General features: G+C 41.0%; 1 protein-coding gene across 1 annotated transcript in view; it reads right to left on the reverse strand.

Annotated features, from left to right (window-relative positions):
- cntnap2b (contactin associated protein 2b) overlaps nt 1–23,795 on the reverse strand; it is a 42,581-nt gene that overhangs the window by 4,853 nt on the left and 13,933 nt on the right. Inside the window, exons 7-24 of the mRNA XM_054766791.1 lie at nt 23,518–23,661; nt 20,539–20,797; nt 19,246–19,395; nt 17,198–17,360; nt 16,982–17,088; nt 16,770–16,889; nt 16,074–16,189; nt 14,348–14,432; nt 11,460–11,616; nt 10,385–10,512; nt 10,107–10,277; nt 9,742–9,960; nt 6,707–6,943; nt 6,393–6,626; nt 3,891–4,024; nt 3,254–3,347; nt 2,435–2,662; nt 2,286–2,360 (exon numbers count right to left, since the gene is read on the reverse strand). Coding sequence (XP_054622766.1) covers nt 2,286–2,360; nt 2,435–2,662; nt 3,254–3,347; nt 3,891–4,024; nt 6,393–6,626; nt 6,707–6,943; nt 9,742–9,960; nt 10,107–10,277; nt 10,385–10,512; nt 11,460–11,616; nt 14,348–14,432; nt 16,074–16,189; nt 16,770–16,889; nt 16,982–17,088; nt 17,198–17,360; nt 19,246–19,395; nt 20,539–20,797; nt 23,518–23,661 — 2,821 coding nt within the window. The remainder of the gene's footprint in view (nt 1–2,285; nt 2,361–2,434; nt 2,663–3,253; nt 3,348–3,890; nt 4,025–6,392; nt 6,627–6,706; nt 6,944–9,741; nt 9,961–10,106; nt 10,278–10,384; nt 10,513–11,459; nt 11,617–14,347; nt 14,433–16,073; nt 16,190–16,769; nt 16,890–16,981; nt 17,089–17,197; nt 17,361–19,245; nt 19,396–20,538; nt 20,798–23,517; nt 23,662–23,795) is intronic.

Consider the following 23,795-nt stretch of genomic DNA (forward strand, 5'->3'; position numbering starts at 1 on the left):
GCAGATAGAAACAATGCACGTTTTAATCAAGCATTATTGATCACGTCAACATAAAGTGCATAGGAGTATTTACATTCAAAAAGAATGGAGAGATACAGCATGTTGCTGTCCAAGTTAGCGTTTGCTGGAAAAAATAGAACTATTTACAAATGAGTATAAAAGACAGCCGTGAAAAACATGATCATCCGTCATAATGACACCACACCCCAGCAATGAAGGATAATAAACATATTCCTTCAAGTGTTATTGCGCACTTTAATAATACTCAAACAACTTTGGGGAATGGACCTAACAGGAGGGGAAGAGGCGTTACAACCTGCGTCATCTCCATCAGAGTGAGAGTGGGAGGGGGAGGCTGTGGGTGGTGATGGATCCCTCTGTCACTGCCCTGATACTTCTTGGCAGCGGTCTTGGAAATTTTCTTCGGCATGATGGTGATGTTGACACTGCGATGTCTGGTGAGGTGAGTCATCAAGTGGCAGCCTTTTTATAGGCTACGGCATACGCTGCCGTGCAGTTTGCATAAGTTGTGAACGCCGGCAACACGCTACGCATTCGTTGGTATACGTTGTCTATAACTTATAGGAACAGTCTATATAAGTTACTAATACGTCATGTATACGTCAAACTCGTTATGAATGCGCTATGTACCTGTATACGCCCAAAATGGAAAAAAACGTCCACAGTTCAACGTATGCCATCAAAATGATCACGTCGGGCATGCGCTGGCTAAATCGTCAAGGTGTGACAGGGCCTTTAGATTACATAGAATACATAGGCGGACGAATACGCAGGTGGAAGAATACGTAGGGGGAAGATTACGTAGAATATGAAGGTGGAAGAATATATGGACAGAAAAATACGTACACTACGTAAGCGGAAGAATACGTAGGTATAAGAATACGTAGGCAGATGAATATGTACAATATGTAGGCAGGTACAATAAGTAGAATACATAGACAAAAGAATATGCAGGTGGAAGAATAATTAGGCGGAAGATTACGTAGAACAGGGGTCTCCAACTTCTTTCTTGTGAGAACTACTTTTACAAAATTAAAATGGCCGAGAGCAACACATTTTTATGTATTTTATTTTTATTGCTTATTTCAACCCAAACAAATTGAAGATGCTTGTTTTTGAATTCACATTTTGTATTAAGACAACAACAAAAATTGGCCATCTGCATTTTGTATTTGAAAATCCATTTCTTTCTAGTGAACCTCACATTAACTAAAAACCTAAAAGAAAACAAGGCTCGCGGGCACCACATGTGGTCGTGGGGGACTACTTGGTGCGTGTGAGCACTGCTTTGGTGACTCCTGCTCCAGCATACCCCTGCGACCCTAATTAGGATAAGCAGCATACAAAATGGATGGATGGATGAAATAAATTTGCTTTGTCAGCTATAATACAAAAGCTAAGTTTTGTTCAGATAGCTTAGCATACATTGCCCTACATCTAGTATTTAGTATAGAGCAGTTAAAGCAATTTAAATTGGGTAAAGTCCGTTTATGCAGTTTTTTTCACAGCGAAGGTCCAAACCTTATTTTGCCTTAAATTGCATCAAACAGAGTAGCTCATATGAATAAATGTAATAAAAGTTAAATAAAACTGCACTGGTTTGTCTGAAAAAATAATATGAAGTGTCTCTTTAACAGAAAAGCTGCAACAGTACACGCTCTTAAATTTTCAGATTTTCTTATTGTTGCAGTTGACAGTGGGATTTGCCTGAATTTGTCACACAATTCCACTTCCACCAGCGCTACAGTTTCAGGGCATATGAGACACAGCAGTTTGGTACTGGATTCTGGAGGAATGAACATATGTAAATGTTCGGTTAAATGTTCGGTTTTCTCTATCAACTCTTCTTATTTGTGAGCAAGCCATAGTCTTCATTCACTCGACAAGTAAACAAACTATTTCATTGGCTCATTTTGAGTGACGTCATCACATTTGCTATCACGTAACCGTAATAACTGAAGTAATTACGCCCACAAACCTCCACTGTGATCAGTCCCTGAGCATGATTATATGTTATTATTATATTTCCCATTCACTTTAATTGGTCACAGGGCCGTAAAGGGCCACCACTGAGTCCGTATCCAGACTGACATCCGTCATTTGGTGATGGCTGGCACAGAGTATTTAGCATTTAGTATACAGTATTTAGTATAAGTCAAGAAGAAGAAGCAATGACAGCATGTCCAAGTAATGCTCTAAATGATTCAGAGGGGACCTAAAGAGAGAAGAGGGTGGGCAATTGGAACAGATGTGATGACCTTTACCTCCAATAACTGCAGAGTTGCGGTTGACGGCATGACTGCTGGATGTGTCCTCACTGAAGGTGAAGACGGCTCCAGCTGAAAGTCAACATTAAAAGCTCTCAACTCAGTATTCTACATGTGCTTTCAACCACATGATGTACAGCCCCTACCCGTTTCTACATGCCAGGGGTCGCTCTCTGCCAGCGGGGAGATAGTGAGGGGAGAGGCTCCGCAATTGGATGGGACCAGGATGCCATGGGTGCTGATGGGCGCGGTCTGGCCAGAGCGTAGTGCAGCTTTAAGCGGTGCCACACCATTCAACTCAACCCTTGACAGGCAGCCCACAAAGCCCGGAGTGTTGTAGCGCTCGATCAGGATGGGATCTATCTGTCCCGTTTCTACAAGTACCACCAACACAACACCCAGGAAAATACATTTCACACACGTTGAGGCCCACCCTTGCAGGGAAACGTTATTAAGAAAAAACTGACTGATTACTCAAAGGAATTGCAGTGAAATTTTACGAAGTAATGTTAAGCCAGCATACACACACGTTTCTTCATTGAAAAGCATTGAAATCGTACAACTGCTCTGCCAGAGAACAACAAAACACTGCAGGAGGGATCAGTGTTGCCAACTATGTGACTTTGTTTCTATTTATAGGGTTTAATCACACCCCTCTAGATAGCCTTTTTCAAAAAAGCAACAGGTGAAGAGACTTGGAGATTCTGACATGGAAGCACATCTACAAGCACTCATAAGCGTTTCTGTCTTGTTTGTATAGAGAGAGAAGAAAACTTCATTTGTCGCTCTAAACATATTTGTTTTGCTTTTATATTTTTTACTCCATCTCTGCAAATACGTCATAACCAATTATGCAAATTTGACAGTTACATCATTACATCAACACCACCTCCCTCCCCTGGTAACCCACCTCACTAAAAATAGACTGAAGTCCTGTGGGAAACATAGCAGAGTTACATACTTACCAAAGACCTTTCCAAGAAAGAGACTTTTAATCAAGTTGAATTCAAAGTCGGAGGTGGGAGGCAGAGTGTATGTGGACACTGGGTAGTGGTCCAGCTGCAAACATGGAAAGTGACATGAAGGGTTTATGGAAGACGACATGTGCTCGGTGGTACTATTGTTAGCAAACAACTGTGTGATGCATGACTGGTTTGCAGGCGATAGTCATAAAATCATCATCAAATCATGCATGCAGCTTTGTTTTCCAGAATAAGTACATAATTTAAAAGTCCAGTGCCTCAAACATAGTCCCAACAAACAACACAATCATGGACTGCTTGTAACAACACCAGAAAGATGTCAGTCGTATTTTACAGTTCCCAACAGTGTACACTTAGCAGATTCTACTGACCAAACCAAGTAATGCACATACAACGCATGCAGACACACATATACACAATGGAAGATTTTCCGTTTATGTTAAAAAATGTCCACCAAAATTTAGCCTCGGTTTGCGTACATTTCTCGGTTAGCGTACAATATGCCATGCCTCTGTACGTTTTGGTTAGAGTACCTGTTGAACGAATTAATGACGCTAACCAAGGTTCCACTGTACAATTGTGGCTGTTTACTGGAGGCATAGTGATGTTCTACACCTACCTGTAATCGTATCTCTCGTAGATTTCGTGTTAAGTTAACAGTGTGAGGTTGTCCGTTAGCCATGTTGCGGTGGTCAATATTTACTGTGAAAGGTTCTGTGAGACCTCCGAGTCTGTAGCGGATCTGGAGAGTGCCTGGAGAGACACAGACAGACATTTTACCACAGCAAGTTATTGCACAGAAACAGATGATAAAGCTAGAAATGAAAAATTGTATGTGAATGCTGCAAATGGCTATTATCATACCCTAGCAACCCCCCACCCTCATCTTTCCCAAATGTTGCCATTTTTTGACACACAGTTTGAGCTTCAGATTTAAAATTATCTCATGTTTAACAAAAACAAAGTTATTGACTTACGGTTTTATTTCATGCGTGCGCCTAATAACACACATGGATGATTTGAAAAAAAACATTCTGATGTTCCATGAGATCCATGTAAGTGGGAGCTGATTTTAAAGATGGTGTGCATGTCATTGTACATTTAATATCTCACTATATTAATGAACATATGAGTTACTACGCACGACCAAGCTACACAGGCAGTCCCATTATAATGTGTTTGTGAGCAAGGATGAACAGGGACAAATCTAAAAGAAAGAAAAAAGGTAGCGCTAAATCTGTGGCAGTCTAAATTTATCAATGTCCGGGTGGGTGGGTGTCATGTGAGTTCCACACAGATGTGTTACAACGGGGATTGCCTGATTGTGGGGCTAAAATACTAACCACTTAGCCACCATGCAGCTAACATCTATTCTTGTCGGCATGTTACTTATGCTGGTTATTCCTTTTCAACAAGCAGGAAGACAATTTTATGGATGGAACTTTTTTATTTAAAAACAGTGCGATTCTATCTAAGATTCACTTAATTTAGGAAAACCTGTTGTTGGATTTCGGTCCTGCTTATTTCTTGGTATAGAAATCTTAATTTAGGATTGGTTACCAAGTCAAATTTACTTGCTGCATGTACAGATAATTTCACTAGTTTTAAGTACCGTAAAGCACCGTATATAAACTGCACCCGTGTATTAACCGCAACCCCACTTTCAGGCTCATGGCGAGGGGGAAAAAATTTTTTAGTTCATAAATGCTTGCCAACTCTTTCATCTCAAATCAACATGCGTAAAGGTACTAAGCAATTTCAAAAAGAAGAATAAAGGCGAAATCTGAACTTCGGCATCTAGATCTTTAATATTATGGCTAAGCACAGATTAACAATAATAATAATAATAATAAAAAATCAAAATAAAGAAATTTGCAATTTTCAGAGATGTTTTGATATCTTATCTTTCACTGCTTCTCTTTTTCTCTATTATTATTTTATTGCATTGCTTCAATGTGAATTTGAATAAACTCCAACGTTGTATTGTATTTTACATTGGAAGCTTAGGTTAGCTTCAGTGTATATAGAGATCGTTTCACTGTGTGAAAATACAGACAGCCGTCAGATAAGTTAGTTGCATACACAAGCATTTTCAGCAACTGTACAGCAGAGGGCGGTAAAGTCAAAGCAACTGTCTGACCCAGAGACGGCTATTCTAAAAATGGGCTTCTCGTCAATTTCTGCATCTGCTCACAGACCTGTCATCGTGTATAAACCGCACCCCGATTTTTTGCTTCTTACCAGTGGAAAAAAGTGAGGTTTATACACGGTGCTTTACGGTAAGTTTTTTCCCAAATCTTGTCTTTTTATCTTATATTTGCCAAGCCCTTTTTTGCAGTGCACATAGTGTATCCGACATTAATGCACCTTACCCGGCCACGGCGGGCGGCTCTTCCCTCTGTACACCACAATAGCCGTAGGTGCCGTAGGAACCCAGTACGCCCATCTTGCAATTGAAGTGAGCGGGCTTTAGGAGCCTCGTACTATGCCCACACACGGTACGTTCTCAGTGATTGAAACATACCACAGCCTTACATGAAGCACACCTAGCTTGCACGAGTCGCACTCCGCACTCACGATTTAAAAGCTACCAACGGAGAGTGAGCGGTAAGCACATGTGCGTCACGAATCACTTGCTCCCTAAGTACGACACACTTGCAACCCCTCTGATACCCTACTTCCTCTACGTGCTGGCCACGGCCAACAAATTTCCCAAAAATTGCGGCGCCAGAGTGTGTGGTAACATGTCGAGATGTAACTCCCGCTTCACTTATGGTTGCTGATCCCACGTATTAGCAAGCTAATAGGATGCTAACAAGGAATTTTTGTGATAAAAATACATTAAGAACATATTATATTAAGAACATATTTTATGCAGTGTATTAATAATACGATAAGAGGCGCGCCACATTGTACGCTAACTGAGAAATGTACACAAATTCAGGCAAAATTTTGGTGCACATTTTCTGCGTTAATCGAATAACATGCTGGCCGGTGTGTACGCTAACCGAGGTCCCACAGTAACTGGATTTGCCTTATTTGTTATTGGAAAATTGGATTTGGTTAGAGTTTCGGTTCTGGAATGGATTAATGACCCTAACAGAGGTTCACTGACTCTTACCATTGTGTCTCAACACCACAGCCAGGTAGTCCTGAGTCCTGGAGCTGATGTAGACCAGAATGCTCGGAGCGCTGGAAGTGCTGAAGCTGAAGACAAGCTCCTCGTGAGTCAGGTTGGCCTCAATGGGAACACCTACACCTGAAAGGCTTTTTCCCTCCTGCACCACAGAGGGTGCTGCCTCCGGCAAGAAGTCATAACGCACTAAGGTCCCCGTCTCAAAGTACGCACCCACGTCTATCAGTACAAAAACAGCAACAGAGAAAGGGTCCGTCCTTGGCTCTTATCTCACTTGAAGTCCTGTTATGATGTCATACCTTCAGTGCAAAAGGGTCCATCATACGCAGTGAGCGAGCAGTCGCAAGAGTATCTGTTGTACTGCTCCACACATTTGCCTCCATTCTTGCACTGCGTTCCATAGCTCTGGCAGTGGCCCTGGCAACCGGGATTTACCCCTGGAGTCCCTGTAGCCTTCTCCTCCAGGTTCAAAGTGAATCCATTTATCTTCAGAGCTCGCATGCAGCCCAGAAAACCTCTCTGGCCTCCCGAGGCACCTGGTGGGAGAACCCACAGGACTGAATTATTGTATCGCACTAAAGACAGAGGATATACGAAAATGTCGTTGTTATATACATATATATATATACACACACAGTATATATATATATATATATATATATATCCATCCATCCATTTTCCGCTTATCCTCATTAGGGTCACGGGGGTATACTGGAGCCTATCCCAGCTAACTTCAGGCGAGAGGCAGGGTACACCCTGGACTGGTCGCCAGCCAATCGCAGGGCACATATAGACAAACAACCATTCACACTCACATTCATACCTATGGACAATTTAGAGTCGCCAATTAACCAATTAACATGTATGTTTTTGGAATGTGGGAGGAAACCGGAGTACCTGGAGAACATGCAAACTCCACACATACACACACACACACACACACACACACACACACACACACACACACACACACACACACACACACACATATATATATATATATATATATACACAGTCAAACCTGTCTTAGCGGCCACCTTTATAGAAGGGCCACCTGCCTATAGCAGCCACTGAAAAATCCCCCCCAGCAAATTTACATGTTATAGACCCTGTGTATAGCAGTCACCTGTCCAACGCAGCCAGCGGCCACCCATTTTGTCTCCCTTGGTCAATATCTGACTGCATATAGCGGCCAAATTACCAACTCAAGTAGAAACTTCATGCACAAAAAAGTTTTGTTTTTCAATCAATGAAGGCGTCGTGTGTAGACTTTAATTACTGAGTCCTAGCTCAGTCACAATCATTCACAAGATCCACACAAACTGTCAGTTCCTCCACATAAAAAAGCCCTCTTCTTTTGAGCTTGCTATTTCCTGGTCAAACATGTAACTTTAAGAGCATTTGCACCAAAACATTACCGCAAAGTAGGCTGGGAACAGGACGTGCTCCCAGCGACGCTACAATAACAAAAAAAACAAACATATGCTAGCATGCATGCGGCAGCGGGAGCAAAACCGCGGATGAGGGGTAGGATTAAATAAGCTTTGCTTCTTCCTACTCCTTTTTGGACATGCAAAATTGTGAATTGTACGATGTGATGTGCTACTGTTTGACTCATGCATGTTCAGGATTAAAACCATGAACCATGATAATAACAAGCCTAGTAGTGCTGTACAACTTTTATCAGCAGTCCGCAGTGCCCTCTACTGGTCAACATTATTATTATTATTATTTTTTTCCCTTTTTTTTCTTTTTTTTCCTCTACTGGTCAACATTCAAACTGGACGCCAACCTGTCTATAGAGGCCACCTGTCTATAGCGGCCACTTTTGCAGACTCCCTCTAGTGGCCGCTATAGACAAGTTTGACTGTATATATACATATACTGTATATATATTTTTTTCATTACATATACAGTATATATATATATATATATCCTCCTAATTGCTACAATTTGCATTTTGCACATTTGGATCTTAATGAGGTTTTAAGTAGAGCTACAATATGCAAAAGCAAGAAGGGGGAGTGAGACAAAAAGCATTTTGAAAAAGTAATTTATTGAAAACAACAATTAAACTGAAATAGGATGTTTATCAGCTAATCAAAAGTTTAAGACCACAGGGTATAAAAGCCAAAATCTGTTCAAAATTGTCATTTTCTGGAAGGCATTCACACTGTCATGCCCTCCTGATGGCGAAAGCTAAGAAGCTCTCTCTTTTTAAACGTGGTCGGATTGTCAAGCTGCATAAGCAAGGCCTCTTGCAGCGTGTTATTGACTTCCATTGCATGTTTATTTCTAACAAATGATTTTACCTCACCACTTAAAAGGTGGGTTGCCTTTTTGCCATGTCTCCAAAAATTGCGTACACCAACTCAGGTGCCGTAGCGGTGCACACATTCTCATGTCAAGCTGTGTTTTTATAGGTACCATACTTGGCGTGGAAAACTGCATATGCAACTTTTTGACCCCATTTTGTGCATACACAAGCTTTATAAGTGAGACCCCTGGTCTGCCACGGAAGAAGACGTAGCAGGAAAGATCAGTGTTGCCAACTTAGCGAGTATTCCGAACCCTCCATATTCTGTGTTTTTATTTTTTTACAGTGACTCGCAACAAATCTAGCAACTCTTTCTGGACTTATTGGACACTTTTGGACATGCTAACATTAAAGCACATATCAGTCTTCTAGGGATTACATTTTTGACTCCCACAGCATTCATAAAAATGCATTATGACCATTTATACAAATTAGATGATGACGCCGTCAAACATAACCCCACCCCAACAACCCACAAACAGATAACACTCCAGTGGGAAACACTGCAAGCACAGAGCTCAGACATTTAAGGCTTGCACACATCTTCGAAGGCATTGTGTTCTTTACATATACTCTTGTCTCATCTCGTGAACCCAATTTCGTGCATCTTCTCGTCTCGTGAGTTTGGTGTCTCCTGACACCGGTACACATTGATTACCAAATCAGATACAGGTGTGCTCACACAAAAGTGAAAGTGCAGCACGTGGTGCAAAACAGGAAACATAACTCCACAAGTAAAGCACTGAACAGGAAATTAAGCCAGAACAAAGGAAAACCAAACCTAGAAGCCCACATATCTTTGTAACAAGTAAACTTACAAAATCAGCAGGGGATCGAATACTTAATTCCCTCCACTACATATGTACAAGTGTTTGAACTGATGCTCTTGAAATCTGAAGTTGTTGAGAAAGAGCTCCATAAGAATTTACCAACTTTTGTAAAGAATAAAGTATAAATAAATAAATAAATGCAGCCTTAACATATGAAGTAGTGAAAGACAAAACACGTGTTTCTCACCAATATACAGGTTGCTGTACAACTCCAGCTTGGTGTGGCCCTGTGGGGGGGTCAGCCGGACCTCTCGGTACTGTCCATCGAGCTGCAGCACCACCTCTTTGACGTTCTTCTCCGCCTCCACGCGATGCCACTGGTCATCATTTAGCGGCACTGGTGAGCGGACAACAAGCTCCATTCTCTCGCTGCCCACGTCAAAGGAGAAAGACACCATGGAGCCTCCTGAAACACCAGGATGGCCATCAAACATGTCATCTTCCACTTCAGAATCAATCACACACAATCAGGATGTTCCAGGTGAGGACATGCAACAGTTTCAAATTCCACATACACGAATCACTCAGTTTATGGAGCATGCTCAGACACACCTCTTAGTTCAATGCGAAGAATGTCAGAGGTTCCTGAGTTTTCCAGAAAGACGCCATGACTGGAGGAGGTCTTAAAGTAGAAGGCAATGTCAGTGCTAGTTTCGCCTCTAATGGAAGAGAAGTGAAGGTAGGACGCAGGACTGGAGAAAGATGCAGCATTCCAGTAGTTTCCTTTCAAAAAACAAAAGCAGATCAAAATGATGTTTTAGGATGATTTTATCATTTAACATTCAACATTCCATCATCCCTCAAAGAGTCTTGCTGAATTTGTGACTCACGGTCCCCCTGGCATCTGAGTGGTCCCACTGTCAGCTTGGCATCAGATCCAGCTCTGCTGGTGTCACCAACCATAACCTGCCTGACTGGCAAATGGTCCTTGTACACCAACAATCCTGCGTCCTCTCTCCTGCACACACACAAACACACAAAACACGCAAACTGTTAACAAGCATGACTTGTAGCCACAAGTCAAAGTACTACTATTTTATAAATCATAGTGTAAAAAACAAACATAAATGCAAGCAAACTGCATGTCTTGGAATAAAACACACATTGGGCAAACAGGAAGGGAATTTAACAGAAGAAAAACGGAACATAGGACAGAATGTGAGAAGGAAACAGCAAAGGCGTGCCCACAAGAAACCAAACACAAAGCAGAGTTCATGGTTTGCTCTGTTAAAATCCACCATAATTATAAGCAGGGAGTCAAGTAACCCGAAGCACTTCACAGTGAAGTGAACCCATTATTCATTCACTCCTCAGTAACTGGGGTAGACTGACAGAAACGTGGCTACCAATTTGCACCGATGGCCTCTCCAACCACCACCAAACATTCATTCACATTCATACACCAATGTGGGCAGCACTGGAGGCAAGGTGGGTGTTGCCCAGGGACACAACAACAGTGACTCGGTAGAGGGAGCGAGTATCAAACCCCCAACTGGTTTCTGGACAACATGCTCTACCACCTGAGCCACTGTCGTCCCATTCTGCAATTCTGCAATGTGATGATCCGAGTTCAATATAAAGTTGTCTGGTACAGTTCTCCTCCATCTAGTAGTCTGTCCATTCATTATGTCCCGTGTCCACTGCCATACTGTCAATACATGCAATGTCAATCTGCTTTACAATCACATAGTCTACAAGTGGTATCATCTGAGTGATATTATTTCATGATATTAGTGGCATCAAGGAAGTACTGTGGCATAGGCTGGAAATGAAAATGAAATCAGCTTATTGGGCTTTGTATCTAATGCAAATGATGTATATTTGTTGTTACTTTTTAACATTTTTTCACAGGAGTAAATAAAATGTCCACAATGTTCACAATAAATGTTGGGACAGTCCACTCACCAGGCAAGCGAATCGGCATCACAATTGCAGTAGTGTTTGCGGTCAGTACAGTTGTGTTCAATTCCACATGCACACTTCTGTATGCCTGGACCTGAACCCCCCCAGTAAGAATGTTTCTCATTGGCTTGTCCTACCCACCAAGTAAACGCTTCACCGTCTGCAAAATAACACAAATCCAACACAAAGAATTAAAATCACATTTCAATGTTTCCCCTACCCTGACATAGTCGTAGGAGAAACACTGAAATGTAATTTATACTTTTCATATAGAACATGTCTATCATTGTTATTTCATGATACAAAACAAAGAGTCTTATCTTATTTATTTTATTTACATGACAGCATGCCATTTCTGCCTATACATCACAGGTATCCAAAATTGTCCCACCAAGGGCCACATACTGAAAAAGGGCCATTTTAATATTTTACAATATGCAACAAGTTATATTTCTTAAAAAAAAAATCAAAATCCACATAGGTGAAAAAGCCTATTATTAGTATCAACTTTGCTCTTTGCTCTTTTTTTCCCCCATTTTTGCTGTTTGTTTTTAAATTTTCCAAATATTTCAACTTTGTTAAATAATCTTTATGCATTTTCTCCTCCCAATATTATGACTTTATTCCCATATTAGTTTGACCTTATTCCCATTATAACTTTTTCTTCAACTTCATTTTCTAAAAATTACAATTCTATTTAGTTTTGTCTGTTTCTTATAATATTACGACTTTAAAAAAAAAATTGACATTTTTCTTTAATATTTAAACCCTACGCTAGTAAAATGACATTATTTTTCCTCATAATTTTCAAGTTTATTCTTATAAAATTGCGTCTTTTTCTCATTAAAATGCAACTTTTTTTGCTTAATATTTTTTACTTTATGCTCATACAAAACTTTTAAACTTTTCCAAATATTTCAACTTTTTTCTTGTAAAATATCTTCTTATAATCGTGACTTTATTCCCATAATATTCTGACTTTATTATCGTAACTTTTTCCGCAACCTAATTTTTAGGATCTTATGATACTTGCTATCAGGGTAGTTTGAGGAAAGAGCTGCAGTCTGCAGCAGTATCACTTGATATCTCTATTTTAAATGTAGCGCTGGACAACAGTGGTATGAAAGCCAAGAAAGTCAATATCGAGAATCTCCTGTGTAAAGTGAATTAATTCAAAGACTTAAACAGTCGCCATCATAAAACCTTCATTAATAGCACAGGCAATGTTTAGTAACTGTTAGTAACATAGTAACATAGTAACATATTAACTTTCAGACCGGTCACACAAGTGTAAAACAACGTTTACTTGTACAGTAAAATTAAAATAAAATAAAACTACTCACCTTTTGAAGACGCCTGACAGGTGAATGTGTGTGCAGAGTGATACTGTCATCTAATGTTTTATAGGTATTGCTCATATAGTGAAAAATTTGTATATTTACATTAGGATCTGCTTGATAAAATTTGTGCATGATACATGCAATACAGTATGTAATTGATACGGGTATCAGGATTTCTCAAGATTAAAACGTTCGCATTCAGAAAAAAAATATCCTGTCGGCACTAGGCCTGGGATGATAATAAACAAAATGAATTAATCACACAATAAATGAAAATTAACTTGATAATTTTGCCGGTCTTAAAATATTGCCATGTGCAGGCGTGCCTGTTTTCCTCATCTCTCGCCTACAAACAGGCAGGAAGTGCTATTTGTCACTATTTGTTTCAGCACCTTGGCGCATTTGTTCCACAGAACAACGACATAAAAAGAGTGAGCCCTTTTGTCAGTCAGTCAGTCTCTTTGTCTCGGTGGGTGAAGTCGTGGCCATTTGCATACACACAGAGTGCAGAAGATTGTGAGTAGAAATGAAATTAGTGGATTGCAATATATTGTCATATAGTTTTATATTTTTTCATTGTAATGTTAAAAACTAACAGTCCTCTGTTGCATGTGTCTGTTATTGTATTTATTACTGCTACCAGTAGTGGGTATTATATACTCGTGAGAGTTGAAGACGTGTCCAGACGTGTCCAGTTGAGGAGTTCCTTGAGGTATTGGGGGACATGTCCGTGAATGCACTGATGGGTGAGGAGGGAGACCTTGTATTAAATTCTAACGGGAGAGATTTCAGAACAGGGGCGGACAAGCTTTTCTGCATCCGCCAGGGTGAGTGGTGGACGAAGTTTGGTGATGTTCCTGAGGTGGTAAAAGGAGGTCTTGCATATATATTTGATGTGGGTGTCAAAGGTGAGTTGCGGATCAATTTTAACACCCAAATTGGCGTGGAAAGGGGGATGTTTTGGCCAGAAAAAGTGATACAGGTGATAGTGGAAGAGCGGAGCTGATGTGATGTACAAATTAATATGGCTTCTATTTTGGAACTGCTCAGCTGAGGAAAATTGAGCTTCATCCACGCCTCTATCTCCTGCAGACAGGCGGTCTGTGCAGATGTTGATGGGGAAGCAAAAGAAGTGGGGGTTGTTCTTAGATATACAGTAATTGTGTTTCATCTGCACATTATCTGTTCTTTGTATTGTGTAGCAGAGCAATCACATTCGTTGAATGACACATCTCTATTTTGACTTAGTGGATTATTTTGAAGTCTTTCTATTGCTTACTATTATATAAATTTGTAAATTGTTACTATGGAGGAGCAATTGCAATACAATCTGACTGTAAAGGAGCGATTGCACTATAGTTTCAATTAAGCTGCATGCGTGTCCGCATGTCTATACCCCCCACCCCTAAAAGCATCAGAATTAACTTGGATTGACAGTAAATATTTTTTACCTCATTAATTTTTCATGCCACTTATCCTGTTCAGTGTCACAGGTGATGGCGTCATCTTTACCTTTTATGACATTTTTGATGCAAAGAAATAGAATTTTACCTGGGGTGTTGAGCAGACGTGACATTCTGCAGGCGTAGGCCACGTATTGTTCACACTTTTCAGCACTGCTGGTGACCGAAAACAACTGAAATAAAATACAAGCAACAAAAATGTACTTTTCATTTGAACATCCTACTTTAACAGTAAAGCAATGTATTTTCACTTTCTTGTTCCAGCATTTTTTTTCATGATTGATCATATTTAATCGTTCAGTTGAACAATACGTGACTTTAACTTAATAAATTATACACACTCATCACGTTACAAATCATTCACACTCTTCAAACTCTGACTGTCGCAATTGTCTGCGTCCTTGTACTTTCATAAAAATAAACCTCAAGCATTATTTATTTCATATTTATTTAATCTCAATGCAAAGGAGAAGCGATTCTACTCCGAGTTTCTCCCGGATTACAGTGCTTCTGACCTTATCTCAAAGGGAGAGCCCAGCCACGCTACGGAAAAAACTTGTCCTTTCGGTCACTACCCAAAGCTCATGACCCCACAGTAGGTGAGGGTAGGAACGTAGATCAACCGGTAAATTGAAAGCTTCGCCTTTCGGCTCAGTTCTCTCTTCAACACAAAGGACCGATGCAGAGTCCACATCACTGCAGAAGCTGCACCAATTCGCCTGTCAATCTTGCATTTTGTTCGTCCCTCACTTGTGAACAAGACCCCGAGGTACTTAAACTCCTCCACTTGGGGTAGGTCCTCATCCCCAACCCGGAGATGGCACTCCACCCTTTTCCGGGCAAGAACCATGGCCTCGGACTTGGAGGCGCTGATTCTATTCCCAGCCGCTTCATACTCGGTTGCAAACCGATCGAGTTCTCAATGAAGCTAGCAGGACCACATCAACTGCAAAAAGCAGAGACCCAATCCTGCAGCCACCAAACCGGAGCCCCTGAACAATCTTGCTGCGTCTAGAAATTCTAGTCCACAAAAGTAATGAAGAGAATCGGTGACAAAGGGCAGGACTGGCAGAGTCCAACACTCACTGGAAACGGGTCAGACTTATTGCGGCAATTTGAACCAAACTCTGACACCGGTCATACAGGGAACAAGCAGCCTGAATTAGGTTGTCTGATACTGCTTCCTCCTCCTGAGATGACGGATGGTGGTCCAGAATCTCTCCTCTCCAAACTCCTCCCATGTCCGGGTTTTTGCCTCAGCGACTGCCAGAGCCGCAAACCTCTTGGCCTGCTGGTACCTGTCAGCTAACTTCAAAGTCCCATCCCTCACCACTGGTGTCCACCAACAGGTTCTGGGATTACCGCCATGAAAGGCACTGACCACCTTACGGCCCCAGCTCCGATCAATGTATAAATGTTATGTTCTGTTAATGTTCTGGGTATCCTATTTATTTTGTTGTTCTGGCTTTCTTTTTTTGTTTCAGTGCCTGTTTTCCTGTGCAGGCCAGTAGTGTTGCTATTAAAAAAATAATTTTATTATATCAAAATTGTCAAATACAAAGGAAAACAGTGTTCCTGATACTGAAATGGTTTTAATGAATAATTTCTGAGGTTTTGCTCGACAGAGACCAAGATTTGTTTTGGGTGGGCTAAGCACACTTTTAAACACCTTTGGTGCTAATCAATGCCATTGTTTTATCCAGACATGGTGTTTCTTTAAACTATCACTGGACATGTTTCATCTCCAAGAGACAACAAGGTAAATATTGTTGTATTCATAAAGCATATGTTATATTATATCAAGGTGTTTGTACCTGTTCATGGGTCACATTGTAAGTGATCTGCAGCATAACCTTCTCCTCCCTGTCAGCAGTGGTGACTGATGTCTGTGGAGCAAGGTTGTTCTTCACTGTGGTCCAAACCTTTTCCTCTGAAACAAAAGATACTTTATACAGTGACTGTAGATATTGAACAGTTGGAGCTGTAACATAACAAAGTACAACAGAGATGAGCCCAAGGACTTGGGGACCTGTGAAAACAAATCTCACTTTGGGATTTACCACTTTCTTCTACATAGTCGACATAGTCAACCGGAACGTGATCGCTCCTCTGCAGCACACATACACATGGACAAGCTACTGTACGTGTTGCTGACTCACTGGCCATACATTTTGTATTGATTGTGACTGCTAAATAATCCGTAATGGGGCCAAAGAAAGTTGCAAGTGGAAGCAAAAACTAATAGAAATACTATTGAATTCAGTCTCACCAGGATGTATGGTAAGTCCACATTAACAATAAGTTACAATTTTTTACTTAGTTTTCTGCATGTAAAACTCTAATTATTGTCAATAACATTTGTTTTTGTTCATATTTCTGGGTGTGAAACTGATTTATTGGATTTACATGATTTCCTTGGGGAGAAATTGCCTCGGTTTTCGTCTGACATTTTGGAACAAATCTATAACTGAAAATTGGACTTTTGACAGCGACTGGACTGGACTGCTCACCTGTCATGTCACACATAACTTTGAAGGGCTGGATAGGGCCACTGCCATCAGGGTCAATCCAGTAACTCCCAGAGGTCTTACCCTGGTGCTTATAGTCCTCACATGACTGCTGAAATGTGGCTATAGAGGAGACACAGCTCAGCAGTCAAAGAACAGATACAGGCCGTGTGTGTGTACAGTATGTGCGTGTGTGTGCGCGTGTGTCTACTTACAAGTATGGCAAGTAGCGCCGGTGTATCCAGTACCAGTACAGTTGCAGCTGAATGCATCCCATGTCTGAGAACATCGGGAACCATGCTCACAGTAGTTGGGAACACACCTGACGTGACACACAGGTGAAAAATAAGTGAAACACATCGAAATCATACAGATGTTAGTCTTTCTAAGCACTTTATAAAACATTACTTACTACCCAACGACTTGGTTACCTGTCAACAATAGCACACATATCCAGGCTAACATTTTCAAAACTTCCGATGAGACCTTGTTCCACAGCCCTGAGATCAGCCAGATGGTCATCGATGTGGATCATCTGCATGCAGCCCTGGAAGGGGCGCTGGATTGTGTGTGCGGTCGTATGTGGGAAGTAACCTTGAAAACAATATGGTGGTTAAGTGGATTAGCACTTTCACTTGCCTCACACACTGTGCATCAAGGATGATAAGAGCACTACAGTATAATAAAGTATATGTTACAGCAATCACCAGAAACTAGCGCACAGTGTCCCAAATTTTTCCAGTGAGGACCACATACTGAAAAATGAATGGATGCAATGGCCACTTTTATATTTTGTAAAGTAGATGTGATAAGAATTTATGCAGTAGATTTAAAATGATATAATTATAAAATTATATTTAAAAAAAAACGCATCTCAGCTTTGTGATGTAGGTGAAAAAGTGTACCATTAGTATGAACTTCGCTCTTTGCTCTTTTTCCCCCCATTTTTGCTTTTTAAAAAAATGTAATTTCCATATAGAGTATTTCCGCACGGTGGCCTCGTGGTTACATGTTGGCCTCACAGTCAGGAGATGGTGGATTTGTATCTCCGTTTGAACATCTCTGTGTGGAGTTTGCATGTTCTCCTCATGTATGCGGGGAAACTTCTTTTTTCTTTAATATTTCAACATTATGATAGTATAATGATGTTATTTTTCCTCGTTTAAATACAACTTTTTCTTGTTAGATTACAACTTTTTTCTTTTAATGTTTTGACTTTATTCTTGTTACTGCTGATTTTTCAATTTTTGCTATTGTTTTTTTTTTTTTGTTTTTTTTTTTTAGTTTTCTTGTTAAATTCTCTTTTTAAAAGGTGTCGTGGGCCATTAAAAAAACAACCACGGGGCGCAAATGGCCTAGTCGCAGCACTTTTGACACCTCTGAACTACTTGGTCAACACAGTATGGCAAGTCTACACTAAAACAAATAAAATAAATAAAAACTGTCATGTTTTGCGTGCTGCTTTGCTGCCCTCTATTGGTCATGTGTTGCAGCACACCTTGGAAGACTGCAGGTGAGACGCATTAGACACAGCTCATTACCGCCTGCACTTTATAAACTGCAGTCAGACAGACACACAATCGTTGCCAGATTGTTGCCAACTCCTCGCTGGCACCGGCCTCTCACAGCAGTATCTCTCTGTGTAGTATAGTTATTTCTTCCCTAGCCTTTTTTTGCTAGTACCCTGCTAGGCTTCCTCCTGCAGTGGTGAGTGATTTTCTGTTTTATGTCTTTTTTCTGCTCGTTTTCTCGGCAGTGATTTTTTGTTGTACTTTGTGTATTTTTCAGCCTTCCTTTTCGGCTGCTCTTTTTGTTAAATTATAGTTACCTCGTGAGTCATTCCGGGAGATAGTTTTGTGTTACATTTCCCACCTTAAGTTGTACTTTGTATTTTTGTATTTTTGTATTACACCTTGTGTAACAAATATTGTTTCACAAAGACCTTGGCTCACGCATTTTGGGATCCAGAATCCGGTTGCCGCCGATTATTAACAAAAACAACAATAAACACATGTCACTCACCAAATATGAGTAATTTCCTTGACACAAAAGGTTTGTTTATGCCGTATTTTCCGGACTATAAGCTGCACTTTTTTTTCATAGTTTGGATGGTGCTGCGACTTATTGTCAGGCAACTTGTGTATCAAGATGTATATGTCATTTAAATCATTGAACTCATACTGATTGACATGAGCCAAGGAGTGAACGTCACCGTCAACGGCCGCTAGAGGGCACTCTAGGCTTTCATTAAATGGATTCCGTGACGATCATGGCGAACTTGCATTAAGGTAGCTTGCTTGTTGGACTGCTGGCTTCTTATGTTAATTTAGCCTCCCAGATATGTTCTTTATGCTATTGTGTGGCTGAATAACTGTCCTTTCCAGATTTAAATTTTCTTTGAGTTGAATTTTGTGAAACAAATGCAAATTATAGTCCAGTGCAACTTATGTTTTTTTTCCTCTTGAGGTGGTGGTAGTACCTCCAAAGTAGTATGTTCCTCCTGTCATGATCTGGACTGGGATAGCTGTTCTGACTGTGGATGACTCGTCTCCATCTACTGTCAACATGGCGTAGTTCTCCAAAGCATTCAGGTGGACACTGTGCCACTGGCCATCATTCAGACTAGAACCTGAAAGACATAATACCACCTGAGTTTGCTGAAAAGGCTGTAGCAGCTCAAACAAGGGCACTATGCACACTAGAGTTGTGTACAACAAACTGACGCGGCCGGATATCCGGTTTGACAAGCGAGAGAAACTGTTGCACCGTTAGAAGCCTCCTGCATCGATAAGAATCAGCCATTAATCCTTAGATTAATTGATTGTAGAAACATCCACCAGGTATCGCAAGAATAGCAACCGGTTGACAATACCATCTCTTAAACATCGGGAAAGCCTGGGCTGCTGGCGAAAGGATTGCTCCGTGTCTTACTGTGACTGAATACAAGAATGGATGTAAATAGTTGTAATGCGTACATTATAGCAATCTAATTAATCATATATTATGTATTGTGTAAAACTAAGACAGGAACATTGTCAAATTAAAAAGCACTCAATGGAGACAGTGCCACCATCCCCCAGTACGAGCCTGGACTTCGTTTTGCTGAGATAAGATTATACTGTACGTTGCTGTTTGCTAGCATGAATTAATTTGAGGTTGTGCACAAACAAATATTCACATTAGCACTCAGTAGCGTCATCAAATCTTACCTTTATGCATTCCCAGATAGTGTCAGCATTCGGGACCAAATACGAGGCGAAAGAAATATGAGGAAAATGCTGTAAGTTAGATGGTGCGTTCAAGGACCATCGAACAAGGTGAGAAAGGTCGCCAGTCGCAACAAACAACAATGCAAATCTGTGGGATTTCTAACTGTATATTATTTATTGAATGAAATAACGGCCCATATTTGGGAAATTGATATCCATTTACATAAAAGTTGGTAAAGATATTTTACATTTTTTTCATCATTATGCTTGAAAGTTTGGGCGGTTGAGGACCCCTGCCTTACAGCATGCTTGAGGATATGATGTGCTCTCTTACACATTTGAAAATATAAGAACGCTTTTACTCTATAATGCAAGATTAATGTCTACATTAACAAACAATCAAATTGAATCGTATCGTACTGTTTGTACACTGTATTGAATCGTTCTGTTTCTAAAAGATAGCGCTTTTTAATTGCGTCGTAATCTATGTCTCTAGATTCAAATCGAACGGTCTATCACCAAGACATTTGCATCCCTAATGCAGACTTATGGGCTGAGCTCACCTGAGGAGATGTCAATATGTGTGTTCTTCTTTTGTGTCACGTTCATATACACCGTGATCTTGCCCTCTGTCATCCCCACCTCCACCCAGCCATCGGCCAGCGCCGTGAAAAGCAGAAGTCCATTTGGGTTCCACGTCCTGAAAGATAGACTGACAGACAGGGTGTCACTGTCAGTCTGACCAGGCAGCCGCAGAAAGGAGGAGGAATTGAAGAAGACGGGGAAGGAGTTGGACTCGGCACATGAAAATGTTAGGTTGCGCTGTAGTGAAGAGACAAGAGGAGGGAGGAGAGAGGAGATCCAAGGGTTAAATAGGGTAGCGCCAACCCTTCACCATTCAAGGACAACTTCCATCCATCCGTTTTCTATGCCGCTTATCCTAATTAGGGTCGCGGAGTCTATCTCAGCTGACTTTGGGCAAGAGGCGGGGTACACCCTGGACTGATCAAAGACTGATCCAGATAATGGAATAATTACAGTATCTCTGCATGCAGAGGTTGTGTTTTTTCCGCCATTTATCTGTCTGTCTGTTACTGAACTGAAGTGTTACTGAACTACTGAACAAATATTGATATCATTATGAATCCGATTGCTAATGGTATGTTTTCACGGTCAAGGAATCTATATGTAGATAAAATAAATGTATGGGGGGAAATACGGCGCTTGGCAGAGGTCTGCGCTCTCCAAGTACTTTTCTAGTCATTAATGAGTTATACACTCAACAAAAATATAAACACTACACTTTAGTTTTCCAAGAAGTTAGCAAGGCTCCCTGAAAGTTTGCTATCCAGAGGAACCAGACCTGAAGTATACCTGGATGACTGGATAACTTCCTGGTAGCATGGCTAACTTACCGGTAGCCTTGCTAACTGTCACTGCTCAATACGTACCCAGAACACAATCTGTTCAACCGGGTTCTACGCATGTGCAGAACTCGTCTACATCTGGTCAGCCTCTTTTTCGGCAGTCACATGTTATTCATGTGTAATCTACGCCATCCGTCGATCTATTTTACGGCAGCAAGCGTCCCCCCTTCACTCCCAAAAACGTTATTAAGATAGATAAAAATTTGAAAAATAACAATCAATTTTTCTTATATCATACCCATAGTGCAAGTGGACAATTTATAAGGCCTCTTTTCTTTCTTCCATGTATTATTTTACATTTTTTTTTGCCACTGAAAAAATACACACAAACGCATTTGCTAGGAAGATATGTTTGGATGGATTCCATTTCCCCGTTTAGAAAAAAAAATGAAAAAGTTAAGTTAAAAGGCTAACTTACTGGTAGCCTTGCTGACTTCCTGGTAGCCGTGATAAAGGTTTGTTTGTCTGGCTAACTTCCTGGTAACATGGCTAACTTCCCGTTAGCTTTGCTAACTACCCGTTAGCCTTGCTAACTTTTTGTCGCCTGGCTAACTTCAATGTAGCGTAGCTAACTTCCTGGTAGTGTAGCTAACTTCTTGGTAGCTTGGCTAACTTCCTGGTAGCCTTGCTAACTACCTGTTAACCTTTCTAACTTCTTGGTAGCCTCGCTAACTTCCTGGTAGCCTAACTAACTTCAATGTAGCCTTACTAAATTCGTGGTAGCATGGCTAACTTACTGGTAGCCTTGCTGACCACTTGGTTGCCTGGCTAATTTTCTGGTAGCCATGCTAATGTTTTGTTTGCCTGGCTAACTTCCTGGTATCATGGCTAACTTCCTGTTAGCTTCGTTAACTACCTGTTAGCTTCGCTAACTTCTTGGTAGCCTGGCTAACTTCCATGTAGCATCGCTAACTTCCTGGTAGTCTTGGTAACTACATTACCTGTCAGCCGTGCTAACTTTTTGGTGGCTTGGCTAACTTCTATGTAGCGTAGCTAACTTCGTGGTAGCCTTGTTGTCATTACGCAATCTGTACCGGAAATACAGTCGGTTCTACACATGTGCAGAACGCGTCTACATCATGTATTGGGCAAGCCGATTTGTTCTACTACGCATGTGAAAGCTACATCATCTAGCGTAACCGTCAGGCACCAAGATTTCTATACGCATGTGCGATAGACGTGAACCCCCCCACCCTCTGTGCTACGTACTTTGCGTAAGTTTTACGTAGCTGAATCTTGGTGAATAAAGACGATAGAAACATCTGCATGCTAACAAAGTCTTTAAATTAAGAGTCACTTAAAGTAATAAAAAACTATTACATAAATGAAGTATGGTTATTAACCAGTTATGTTCATATATTTAAAAAATAATAACTACCACAGCGCATGCGCAGAACCGATCCTGCTTCTGGTACGGATTGCATAATGACACTTGTAACTACATGGTAGCCTCGCTGGTGGTCTAGTTAACTTCCATACAGCGTAGCTAACTTCCTGCCAGCCTGGCTATCTTCTGTTTTAATGCTGAACGTACAGCATTTCCTTCATGCAAATTTTGGGGGGTTTGTGTACGTTTGTGGCATGTGCAGCATTTTTCTTTTGCATTTCTTTTTGATCCTGCAGCATTTTTGTGATAGCAGCATTTTAAATATCCAGCATTTTCCCAATGCATGTGTTTGATGGTGTTTGTGCGTTTTGGTTTAGGATCATGTTTGGAGCGTTACGACGTTGCTGCGTGTTTGTCCATGTCGGCCACCGTATTTACCCGACCCAAAATGAACATAACCACCCATCCATCTGTTTTCTATGCCACTTATCGTCATTAGGGTGGCGGGGGTATGCTGGAGCCTATCACAGCTGACTTATGGGTAAGAAGCGGGGTACACCCTGGACTGGTCGCCAGCCAATCGCAGGGCACATATAGACAAACAACCATTCACACTCACATTCATACCTATGGACAATTCAGAGTCATGAACTTAACCATGACCTTAAAAACAACGAACATACCGAACTGTGACAACGACATACCATTCCACCCCGTGTAATGGGGTAAATATAAGGTAAAAAAAAAACAATGTCCTCCAGGTTAACAAGAAGAGACGGTTGTCTTACGAAGCTGGACGTGTCCACTTTCCCCCTGCGGACCAAGTTTGTGATGTTGTCACCATTGTAGGTGATCCCCTCCATGCAGCCCACAAAGTTCTCTCCACCCCCTGAGGTTGATTTTGCTGATGGAGGCAATCCCCCGAAGCTAATCTGCAGGAACACAGCATTGAGGACAACAGTGATACCAAAACATTCAGTCTTGTGTACAGTAGTATACTGCAAGTATTTAACACTGATGCATTCACTTGTTCATGACTTGCATTCTGCAGAGACGCCATTAACGG

Source organism: Dunckerocampus dactyliophorus, chromosome 2, assembly GCF_027744805.1.
Source record: "Dunckerocampus dactyliophorus isolate RoL2022-P2 chromosome 2, RoL_Ddac_1.1, whole genome shotgun sequence".
NCBI classification, from domain to species: domain Eukaryota; kingdom Metazoa; phylum Chordata; class Actinopteri; order Syngnathiformes; family Syngnathidae; genus Dunckerocampus; species Dunckerocampus dactyliophorus.